At 37.9% G+C, this 11,980-nt stretch overlaps 1 protein-coding gene across 1 annotated transcript; it reads right to left on the bottom strand.

Moving 5' to 3' along the window:
* Positions 1–334: 334 nt before the first annotated feature.
* On the bottom strand, positions 335–11,616 carry LOC103480317 (C-type mannose receptor 2-like). Its single transcript, XM_008435206.2, has 6 exons — positions 11,487–11,616; positions 10,929–11,189; positions 10,271–10,522; positions 5,045–5,296; positions 4,369–4,722; positions 335–974 (listed from the first exon to the last, which is right to left on the bottom strand). Exons 1-6 carry the CDS (start codon positions 11,614–11,616, stop codon positions 637–639), a joined length of 1,587 nt encoding a protein of 528 aa, XP_008433428.1. The 3' UTR covers positions 335–636.
* Positions 11,617–11,980: the final 364 nt, after the last annotated feature.

The following is an 11,980-nucleotide window of genomic DNA, read 5'->3' as shown; positions in this document are numbered from 1 at the left end:
GATGAACAGCAAAGCACCACACCCATTTCCAGCTCGTTCTTACTTGATTTCTATTCCACCACTCTGTTTTCCATAGTGAACTTGGGACTATGTTTACATGAGCATCAGAAAATGTAAAAAAAATCAACTAAAATTGAAAGGAAGTACATTAAAGCATAAACTCTGTACAAAACAAATTAGAAATGCCCACACCTATAATAAAAATAACTACAAATTACTTATGACATAATCTCGGTTGGCCAGAGTGTAAAGGAAGTTCTTCAAGAATTACTTTTTTACCAATGTTAAAACTCACAGATGTATGGCCGTACCTTCTACCATTTCCTGACATAAATTGAAAACTGATCCCACTCCTGCTATGATAAAAACAGTTATAGAACAGAGTGTTACAGAAAAATGCACATGTACATCTTTTCACTAAAAGTCTCCAAAACATGATTATAATTTTCACTGTAAACCTTCACAGCAAATTGTTTAGAGTACTTTAAGTGTAAAGTTTCCACCAAACTATGTGATCATTTGGGTCAATATAATATAAAAAAAGTATGGTTCTTACCAGAACTGCAATTACACTTTACTGTCAGTAATTTAAAAACAAGAAACACCAAGTAATCTTGTAAAAGCATTTAGTGAGATTTAAACCTTACAGATAAAATTAAACTCCTCTGAAGCATTTTTATCAAACCATCTATGTTGTCCTCTGACATCCATACAGCCAGATATGTTACAGTCATCCGTCGCTCCATCTGAGATGTTAAAGGTGGTCATCCCGGGACAGACCCAGATCCAGAAATTCAGAGTACAATTGAAGCGCAAACCCATCCAGACATAATCAGTCGATGCMTTCTTGACTTTCTCCTGGATCCATCTCTGATCATCCATGTTGGTGATGGTGACCAGGTCATGGTGGTGAGTTCTGCAGTGGTTTAAGGCTTTTGACCAGTTCATATTTTCTTTGACCAGGATCACTTGATCTGTTTCATGACACAAACATGAAATAAGTAGTTGGTGACACATAAACAGTGTCACCAAATTTAAAAGTTTATGCTAATATCAAGGTAATCTATTTGCAAAATCACAGAAAGTAAAAAAAAATGCTTCACCAGTATTTCACCCTAAATAATATTTAAACTTCTGCTTAGCATATTTGTAGTGTCCCATCATATTATGAACAAGATGACGAAGCCCAAAGGTAATAGGAAAGACAAAGACTCGGGGGATGAGACCTTAGACAACCGGAATAACCTAGCAGGCGTCGAGGTGGCTAATGCTAACACAAGCCCCACGTGCCCTCCGGGTCCATCCGCCACAAATGAGGAAGTCCTAGCAGCCATAAGCAAGCTTAGCAGCACGGTCGACATGAGGTTTGTGGAGCTCAATGGATCAATTTCCAGTCTCAAAGTGGCGCTTTCCAATATAATTGACCGTGTGACATCAACCGAGGCCGCAGTCGTGTCACAAGATAGATGGATTTTTAAGCTGGAGAAGCGACATGATAGCCTAGCTGCCCAATGCTCTCAGCAGCAAGCTAAACTGGATGATTTGGAGGCGCGCGCGCGCTAGCAGGATATTGTGGGCATACAAGAGAAAGCAGAGAATGGTAGACCGACAAACTTTGTCTGCAACCTGCTGCCTAAACTGCTGGTTGTAGACAACTTTGATCGGCCAATTGAGGTGGATGGAGCACACCGGAGACTGATGCAGGCTAAAGACGGGAAGGCGAGAGCCATCATTGTCAGGCTGCATTATTTTCAAGAGAAGGAACGGGTGCTACATTTGGCGAGGGAGAAGAGTCCTCTGCAGTATGACAGTGGTTTGGTGTTCATCTTTCCTGACCTGACCTCAGCAGTAATGAAGAATTGCCAGGCGTTCCAAGCTATCAGGGAGCAATGCAGGTCCAAGGGGATTCGTTATGGATTCCGATACCCTGCACAGTTCCTGGTTACTGTGAATAACAATACCGTTAGGTTCAACACTCCAGTGTAAGCCGATACATTTCACAGGGGCTTCCAGTGGAAGCCACTGGAAGCCACAGATAGCCAGATAGCATGCTATCCACTGGAAGCTTCCACTGGAAGCCACAGATAGGCAGATAGCATTGTTATCTGTTCTGACAGATAGCCATGCGTTGTCAGATCGTCATACACGGAGGACAAACTTACGGCTATTTCTGTCAGACAATTATACGCTATGATCACAATATTTTATATTTATTCTGTATGACTTTTTATTGGGTCTTCTTGTTTTCAGTTCTCGCGTATGACGAGCTGACGACTCCTCTCAGTATCGCTGACCTCTGGCAGAATGTGCATGCGTGCTTACTACATGTATGCTATTCTGGCATGTATGGCTGTCTGACAGAACACCGGGAGATCGAGGACTGGCAGTCTGGGACTAAATGAAGCAGGTGGTAAGACTATCCTCATGTTGTACTTAAAATTTTGAGAAAGCGAGCAATTAAGGATTCGGCCATTGGGTGAGAAATGTAAATCATCTATTTTGATATGTTCATTGTGTAGGATTGAGCAGCTACTCTAGTTGGAAAGATGGGGAGCTGTGTTACTTGTCCGCCCCCTGGTGAACAGTTAATTCTAGCTTTAAGTTGGGGGTATGGAGACACCGCTCCGGGTTCCGTTTGGTAGCAGGGAGGGTTAGTTATGTTACTGGGAAGGCTGTTTCTTACACATCGGCGTGTTCTGAATATCTTAAAATTATCTTCACAGTCATGCAACAGTTACGAAAATGCACACAAATTAATGACAACTGATCCAGATAAACATAGTAAGGGCGGTGTTAATTTGATTAGCTGGAATGTCCGCGGGATAWATAGTCCTCTAAAAAGAGGTAAAGTTTATGCACACCTGCATTCACTGAAGGCCGATATTTGTTTTCTCCAGGAAACCCAAATTAAGAAAACAGCTGCTAAAGTTCTTAGTCCCTCGTGGGCCTCCCATGTATACCAGTCAAATTTCAGCACAAAACTAGAGGGGTGGCAATTTTGATTAAAAAACATTTACCATTCATTCATAAGCAGACAATTTCAGATCAAAGGGGAAGGTACGTGATTGTAAGTGAGCTGCTAAATACTGCACCAGTGACACTAATAAATATATACTGGCCTATTTTTGATGATCCCATCTTTTTTCAAGACCTTTTTAATGTAGTGCCAGATTGGGTGGGCTCTAATATAATTGTTGGTGGGGACTTAAACCTAATCCTGGGCCCAGTTTTAGATTGACAATGCCCTCAGTCCAGTTCATTCAAGAGCGGTGAGTCCCTTAAAAATCTATTACAATCCCACAATTTGGTTGACATTTGGAGACTGCTATATCCTACCGGGAGAGATTATTCATACTTTTCAGCAGTACATAAGTCCTATTCTAGGATTGATTACTTCTTGTTGGACTCTAGGTTGCCAGGATCAGTATCAAGCTGCAAATACCACAATATTCACATATCAGATCATGCTCCTGTGTTGCTGAACCCTAAATTAGATTTTAAAAAGGGAAAGTGGAACTGGCGCTTGAATAACACTCTGTTGAAAGAGAAGAAATGTTGCTACCCTTCGGCTCTCTCCGTAAACAACCAGGACATGTGACTTTTTAAAAAAAAGTTTTATTTGTCTGCTAGAAGAGCCTTTATCATTCGAAAACTATCCTGCATACAAGTTTACAAGTTTTGCACTAAATGTCTTAGTTTTACGGCTAATTAAAGGCAGCTGGCGGATTTAAAGGGGCGTGTCCATTTAAATGCCCTGTGTGTAAACAAGCGTGTAAACAGTGAATCCCACAAAAATCCCATTAAGAAAACATTAAGACTCCTATCAGCAACACGAAAAATAATCAGATTAATATTTAAAACACTTTCCTGATAGGTATTTTCCTAGAACCTACATAAAAGAACCACAGACAACGTATATGAATTTATGACTAAACTTCTGCAAGCAAAAGGAGAAGACTCTGTCAACTGCTTCTCAGAGCTGTTCACAGAGTGTTCTGCCAATCTTTGGATACAGCTTGTCTTTTATTATCAAACTTCAAAGAGGGAGGATAGGCAAGATAGACAGCAGAGAAAAAACAGCAAAGGTCGTAAAACATTTTACCTAAACAMAGCAAAGGTCGTAAAACAATTTACCTAAACAACTAGCAACCCAGTTCCAGATGCGATATCTRATTTACGGCCTGAGCCCGGTTCAAATCTTGGTCAAACTGTTTCACCTGAAGATGAACAGGCAGCTGTGACCCCCAGGTCAGTTAATACACACACTAAAGAAGAAAACATTTTAAACTGCTCTAACATTAGACTGAAAGTAACAACAAAATGATAATACCAAAAATCCCTATCATTCCAATTCAAATTAAATCTCACCATCATAACAGATGAAGGGTTTTCTCACAGAGCAGTTCTCATTCCTCCATCTGCCTTCATCATCAAACACAGTCACGGCACATTGACCACTGTTGATTCTCTGATTGTTAAACTGCAGATTCCAGTGTCTGAAAGAGAAACTGCTTCCATCTGACCACCTCCAGGTGTCTCTGAATAAACCGTTAAGTATATACTGGTTTTGTCCTACAGAGCTGCATACATTTTTGAGCTGCTGGTCCAGTAGCTGCTTCGTTCCACTGACCAGGTCTGTGTGATTCTTTCTGCAGTAACTCTGAGCTTCTAGCCAGGTCTTTGCTTCTTGAATCAAGTGAAATGTCTTTGATTCATTTGTTTCTATGCAGTGAAAAGAGCAAAAAAAAGGTAAAGAACGCTTTACATTTCTAAATAAGAGAGTGAAAATGTTGGTAAATATAAGTAAACAATTCAAAGTTAATTAGTTTTCCATTCCTGCCGCAGTTTTAGCTCAGTTCATTATACGTTCACTAATAATAAACTAACAACAAAGGGAATATATTCTTACCACTATAGCACAGAAAAATGTAACGATCATTACAGGACAAATCTCCCCACTTGAGGGTTTTCCACATAAACCCACAATTTTCAACCCCTCCAGAATCATTTGGTTCCCTTGTTGAGGGATTCCAGTTTGTCTCACTTTCATTGAACTCCACTTCAGATTGAGACCAGTACCATGTTCTGGTACCATGTGTTTGATCATACAGACCAATCCAAGCTTCACTCTGATCTCCAGCTGAGATGTTGATGAGTCTCTTCATGTCCTTCATGTTAGTCACTGTGACCAGGTCAGTGTGTTTCTCTCTGCAGTACTGCTGAGCTTCAGTCCAGGTCTTATTCTCATTAAAGTAGTGATACTCATAGAGCTGACAGTCCATGAAACAACACTGACCTGAAATAGAAAGAAAGCACAAAATGAGCCAACAAGACGATCTAGTTTCAGTTTCAATTTTACAGAAATTTAAATGTGTTTATAATTACCTTATGAGGAATTTTATGACTGTAAACTAACCTCTAATTAAAAGCCGTTGCAGTTATGTGGTCACTTACCCATCAAAACAAACAGAAGCAAATTCCGCTGCATGGTTCCTCTTTCTGACGATTTTAGACTGTTTTGGTTCAGGGATCAGGAAGGTTGCTCTCTGTTGGACCAATTAACGTATTTAGAAAAGTTGTGTAAACTAACGGGTTTTATATTTCCCTAATTTCTTCACTTCAGAAAGTGCAAATAGTACATTTGTTGGCTGAAGCAGGGATTAGTGTTTAATTCTTGTAACTCTTACTAACCTACAACTCATCAACCAATGAAAGAGATTATAAGGACAAAATGAGTGCAGCTGTGTACCATGTCAAGTCACTTTTAGGCAAAGAGAAAGTAAATTGACCGCACGACCAAATAATTGTACCGGTTTACATACGATATTTAGAAGCTTGGTGGTATTTGAAATTCTCTCCACCATTTAGCTGGATCAACTTGTGTTGCGGCTCCAGACATGTCACAGTCATCTGTCTTTCAATCTCAGGATTAATACTTGTCACAGTAGCAGTTGTGATAGACCTAAAGCCAAACCCAGAGCCATATTTGCTTTGTCAGATGGATTTATAGAGAGTTTTGTTTAAAATGTAAGGAAGGTTTGTCTCAATAGGACAAATTCAAATATTTAGATAGTTTGTACACTGAAAACAAATTCATCCATCAGGTTCTTTTATAATCAGCTTGCTTAAACTTGCTTAATTTTTTTATGTATGTTTTGTAATTACAGGAAACTGCAATATTTACATGCAAATTATGCATTTTCAATTATAGTTAAGAACCATGTTAAATCCATTTCAAATGTTTCTGTCTTTGTAAATAGAAAAAGAAAACTCCACAACTATACATACACATCCTGCTGCTAATACAGTCATACATGCGTCTCTATTATATTTCCTTCCTCCACAGAGATAAAACTTACGTTTTTCCCTTTCTTGCTGGGATGGTTGACTTTTCTCTTGTTCTGCTGACGGGAGGGTTCTGCAAAATGCCCAGTCGTTGTAACGGAGATCGCTTTTGATGGCTCAAGAACTGCATTTGAATATTCCCTTATGAAAACACCATGTCATGCAGGCGTGCTGTTTATTTGCATGATTGAACGAGAGCAAGTCCTGAAATATTAGGAGAGTTGAGGAGGAAAGCAACCTTATGTAAAATATTAATCTTATATTTACCATAACTATTTCTATTTGTCCTTCTTATTATATTTTATGTAATTAGATATAATTTTTGTGTAGTATCTGTTTTTTTATATTTAATGTTAGTGCAGTGGTGCGCCATCGGGTTTCAGTTAGGGGCGAGGCGTCAGGACAATGCAAAACCTGTGCACCACACCAAGCCAAAGGCATCCAATAATGTGCAAATACATAAAAATACATCAAGTAAAACACCAATGCAGCCCAACAATGAATATACCAAGCAACATATCTCAACTTATATTTAAGCAAAATACACAGGCAACAGGGCCACATAATTGAACAGTCAGAAATTTAGCAAAACGTTTCTATGTTAAGCTCAACATCAATCCAAACTGCTCAAAAAGCACATGTGAACAATTAAAATGGAAAAATGTTAGGTAGAGTCTGTATGAGAAAGTAATAGAAAAGTAACACTCACTTGTAAATAATTGCTTGTAAATAATATCCATGTATTTGTCCTGAGTTGAAAAGTAAAAACGGCCAGCAAAATAGCTTGTTGTGCTCAGAGCTAGCTGTTAGCCACGCCTAGCGCTCATAGCTACACTCTTTAAAATGATGCACTTTTTAAAGTAGGAAATTAAAGTGAAAACTCAATAATACCAATAAGCAACTCGTCTGTAGAATAAAAATTATATTATAGATCAAGTTAAATATGATTAAGGCATTTTACGCTTTTTCTTTTCACTTTTCAAGGGCTAGCAGAGAAAATCATTCTGGCCACATTATTATTCTCAATAATAGACTGGTGACTTGAATTATAGCCAATAAACAGACATGCAGCCATTCTCATTCAAATTGCAGCTTAATTTAGAATCCTCAATTAAACTACAAAGCATCAACAGCTTGGTAATATTTACCTCGGATATCATTCATTTTAATTTTTTTAATTTTCCACCATAGTTTCCCTTTTCAGGTGGGGAAACTCATTTGAGGACTCTGGTGATACTGTAAAAGCACCAATATGTCCGTCTACTCGCTTTGAACTAGTTCAGCCTCTCTGTCTGAACCTACTGGCGTCACGTTTCATTCCTAACAGAAAGTCAGTGGTTGTTTTGAAGGATTGTGATTGGCTGACATAGGTGCTAGCTTTGCACTATTCTCGCCCTACGCATTTGGCATGTTAAAAACGCACGGACGTGTTTGTAAGCCACTCTGTGTGATAAGTTAAATCAGACAAAGAAAATGTGTAGTATTGTTTTTATTGGTTGCTCTTTAAGCCAAACTTGTCTCTTGAGCTAAATAAGTCTATTTATGAGTTAAATTTAGCAGCAAAGGTTGGTGTTATATAGAAAAAACATAAATTATTTGAATCCTGTCTCCTGCTATTATGAAAACTATATTTCTTAGCTGTTGCTGGAGCTGCCCTCAGTGCTATATTTGTTCTGTTTTTCATATTTATCACACAGGACTTTCACAAACATCCTGGTCTTTATATATATTATAAGCAAAAAGTTAGAAATGTTAGCATTTGAATTGCAAAACGCGACAGTCAAAAGATTTTTATCACACGGGGGAAAGTTTTGAACATTAACAAACACTTCACTTTATTGAACGAAACATAAAACTACATACATTTTTTATATTATATGGAAAACATTTTATGAAATGAAAATAAAAAAAACGATCTTGCCTTATGAAAAGCAAGATCCTAGTTATTTTCCATTTTAGTAAAAACAGAATAGAAATAATCCTGTAATAAAAACTAACTTTAATCGTTTTCATAATTTTCCTAATTCTTTTGGTAGAATTAGGAAAAAAACAGAAGAACTTTTGCTATTATGTGTGGAATTTTTGTCCTTAACCAAATGAAGAAATATACATTATTGAGACCACCAAATATGGACAGTCTCAATAATAGCTTGGATAAAGCAGAGGACATTGTCCAAGATGAGAAACACTGGTTTAGGAGGAAGAGTTGAGTATATTTCCATTGCCATGCTTAAATCCACAGAATTCAAGGAGAGGATGTTTGCAGTGGTGCAGCGAAGTGAACAGGAAGATTCTGGGATGTTTGGAGAAGTAAAAACCAGTAGCATAGTGGGTTTTGAATGATGACTCCAAGAGGGACCAAAATGGGAATCATATTGCCACCTACGCAGCCATTATCGAGTGGCGCCGTGGGAAGAAATGGTAAATACCCGGGGAACCGTGATTTTTTTAAGTCAGAGTTGACTTGACTTGGTAAGCAAGTCAATGTTGGTACTTAGTCTCTAAGTGGCAAAGTCTCTAAGTCAGATGTTGAAAGCTGTTTCAACCCCTAAAAAATTCATTGTTTTACTCACCAACCAACAGTTTCTTTCAGGCTATGTGAGGCTTTTAATACAACATGGAGGATCCACAATAAAGAGTTCACTTAAAGGGAGAAGGCCACACTTTTACTCCCGCTTAACCAGGATATTATCAGCGTTCAGAAGAGTTTGCTACTCTTTGGGTTAGAGTAGCAAACTCTAACCAAGACTAAGATGGCTTAGTCTTGGCTTACAGACTAAGATGTCCCTAAGTCTTAGAGACATCTGAGAATCCACTTATACCAACATAATATCAATGCTAAGCTAATATGACAGAAGCAAATGCTATAAATTTGAGATATTTATAACTCACTCAAGTATATTTGAGTGATGATGTAATTTCAGCAGAGAAAACAACTCAAAATATAAAGTTTTTGCAAATAAATATTTCTAAGGAGAAATATTTATTTTGCACCTATTTTTTGATTTGTTGATGTTTTGTTTTTTTGATACCTTGGTGTAAAGAAACACCTGTTTGTAACAGCTGCTGGCCAACCCGGCTCTTAGACTGACTGTGTCTATTATGTTTTAGATTTTATATTAGCAGGCTTCCTGGGAACAGCTGAGGTACAATGAACGTAATGTCAGTTTCTCTAATTTACATACTGTTTCCTGGTGTTAACAGATAACTGCTGATAAGATTCAGTAAATGGTTTATTTAGCCTGTTTCCTAGGTGCAGAATGTAAGATATAGATGTCAGCGTTTGACCTTTACAACACTGGCACTGAACAGGCACTGCTACGTTTTTTAATGCAGCCAATAAACACTCCTTGCCTTTTAAATCGTCGTTTTATAAGACATATAAGAAATTTTTTGTTTACAAACAAGATAGTATACAAGTAAGAAAGTCTCTTTTATTTAATAAATAAGAAGTACATAAATGGCTGAATTTACTGTTCAGATCGTTGTGCTAAATGATGAGCTGTTACTGAGTGAAAAACACCAATCAAAATAATTTCTCATTATTTTCCGTCTTAAAACTCATCTTTAAGAGGACATGAAATGAGAACAACCTCTGTGTTGTTAAAGAATGGAGTCAGCTTATCTATGATCGCTTAAAACCTGATTTAAAACCTAAGATCAAAGTTTGTGTCAAAAATGATGTGGAGTAAATTTGTCTAAAGATAAAAAGTGATTCTCGGTGATCTGGTCTGAGACGGTAGTGAGATTTGGTGGGTACAACTCTGAAGAACAAAGTGCTTCCCACAGAAGTGAAGAAGTGGTCAAATGAATGAAAATTACTGTAAGATTTAGGATGTTGAACATATGAAATTAAATTCCTCATTATCATTCATTTTGAACCACTTATATTCTCCTCCCGTCTCCATGGCTCCAGACATGTCACAGTCGTCCATCGGTCCATCTAAAGCCCAGTTCTGATAGCTGACCACCTCATCACTGACCCAGAACCAGAAATCCAGAGTGCAGGTGAAGCGCAGACCCATCCAGACATAATCAGTCGATSCGTTCTTGACTTTCTCCTGGATCCATCTCTGATCATCCATGTTGGTGATGGTGACCAGGTCATGGTGGTGATCTCTGCAGTAGGTCAAGGCGTCCTCCCAGTTCATCTTCTCTTTGATCAGGATCACTTTATCTGAATTAATAAAAAAAATGAATACCCATAGATAATCTCACTGTTGTCTTTGTTTAGACTTTTACTCTGAACTAATGGCTTGTCAAAAGATTTATTTGAAAAGAATATCTCCAAATTTCAGGTATGATCACATGTCTACATAGGTGTAAAGTCAAATGAGTATGCACCTGTTTTATGTCTTGTGTAGTGGAACATTATATAGAAAGCTGTAATGTTCCACTTTTGAAAATAAATCTGTCAGGCTAATCATTGGCACTTAGACGATAATTCTGATTGCTTTGTGGCCAGGACATTTTAAAAATAAGAACAAAAAGCTCACCGTCATAACAGATGAAGGGTTTTTTGTCATTACAGCTGTCAGTTTCCCATCTGCCTTCATCATTAAACACAGTCATGGCACACTGACCGTCATTTTCCTGCTCATCATCAAACTCTTCATGCCAGTGTCTGAAAGAGAAACTGCTTCCATCTGACCAGCGCCAGGCGTCCCTGAACAGGCCGACAAACACAAATGTGTTCACGGACTTGATCTCTTTCTCGAGTTGGGGATCCTTGAGCTGGTTTGTACCGCTGACTAAATCTGTGTGTTTGTCTCTGCAGTAACTCTGAGCTTTGAGCCAGGTCTTCTTTTGTTCTATCACTTGAAATTTCTTATTTTGCTTACTCTCTGTGGAGGAAAGAATGTCAAAGAACAACTCTTATTTTTTCAGTACCACTTGAAAGCTGAATATAAATTCAGGATTAACCTATTTTATTTTAAAAAAACACAAAAAAACAAAAACTATAATTCTAAAACTAATTTAGCATCCATTAAAATTATCCTCACCATCAAAACAAACAAAATAGCTTGTGTCTTCGTATTCTCCTTTACAGGACACATCTCCCATTTGGAGGTCTTTGCGTAAAAACCCACAATTTTCAGTGTCTTTGTCATTCGGTTCTTCTTTGTTCCACATTATCTCACTTTCATTGAGCTCCACTCCAGGCAGAGACCAATGCCATGTTCTAGTACCATCTGTTTGGTAGAACAGACCAATCCAAGCTCCATCTTTTCCCTTCTTCATTGAACTGAGGAGTCTCTCCATGTCCGTCATGTTAGTCACTGTGACCAGGTCAGTGTGTTTCTCTCTGCAGTACTGCTGAGCTTCAGTCCAGTTCTCTTTCTTTTCAACATAGTGATACTTATAGAGTTGACAAACTGCCAGAAAACAATGACCTACGCATAAGAAAAATGTGGTCATTTAACTTAATTGCAAGGATATAAAAAAGCTATTTATAGGGAGCATAATCAGAGTGGCATTAACCTCAAAATGGTTTTCCACCACCAACATTAATTTGAATAGAAAATAAACTTCAGCAATCCCACTAGCACTTGTACAATGGTGTATTTGGGCCAAGTAAAACAAACAAAAAAAAGGATGTAGTCACAGTATTGTGACAATATGTTCATATAATTAC

The sequence above is a fragment of the Poecilia reticulata genome, linkage group LG18 (genome assembly GCF_000633615.1).
Source record: "Poecilia reticulata strain Guanapo linkage group LG18, Guppy_female_1.0+MT, whole genome shotgun sequence".
NCBI lineage: Eukaryota > Metazoa > Chordata > Actinopteri > Cyprinodontiformes > Poeciliidae > Poecilia > Poecilia reticulata.
The sequence above is the reverse complement of the archived record's forward strand: the minus strand, read 5'-3'. Positions and strand labels throughout refer to the sequence as shown.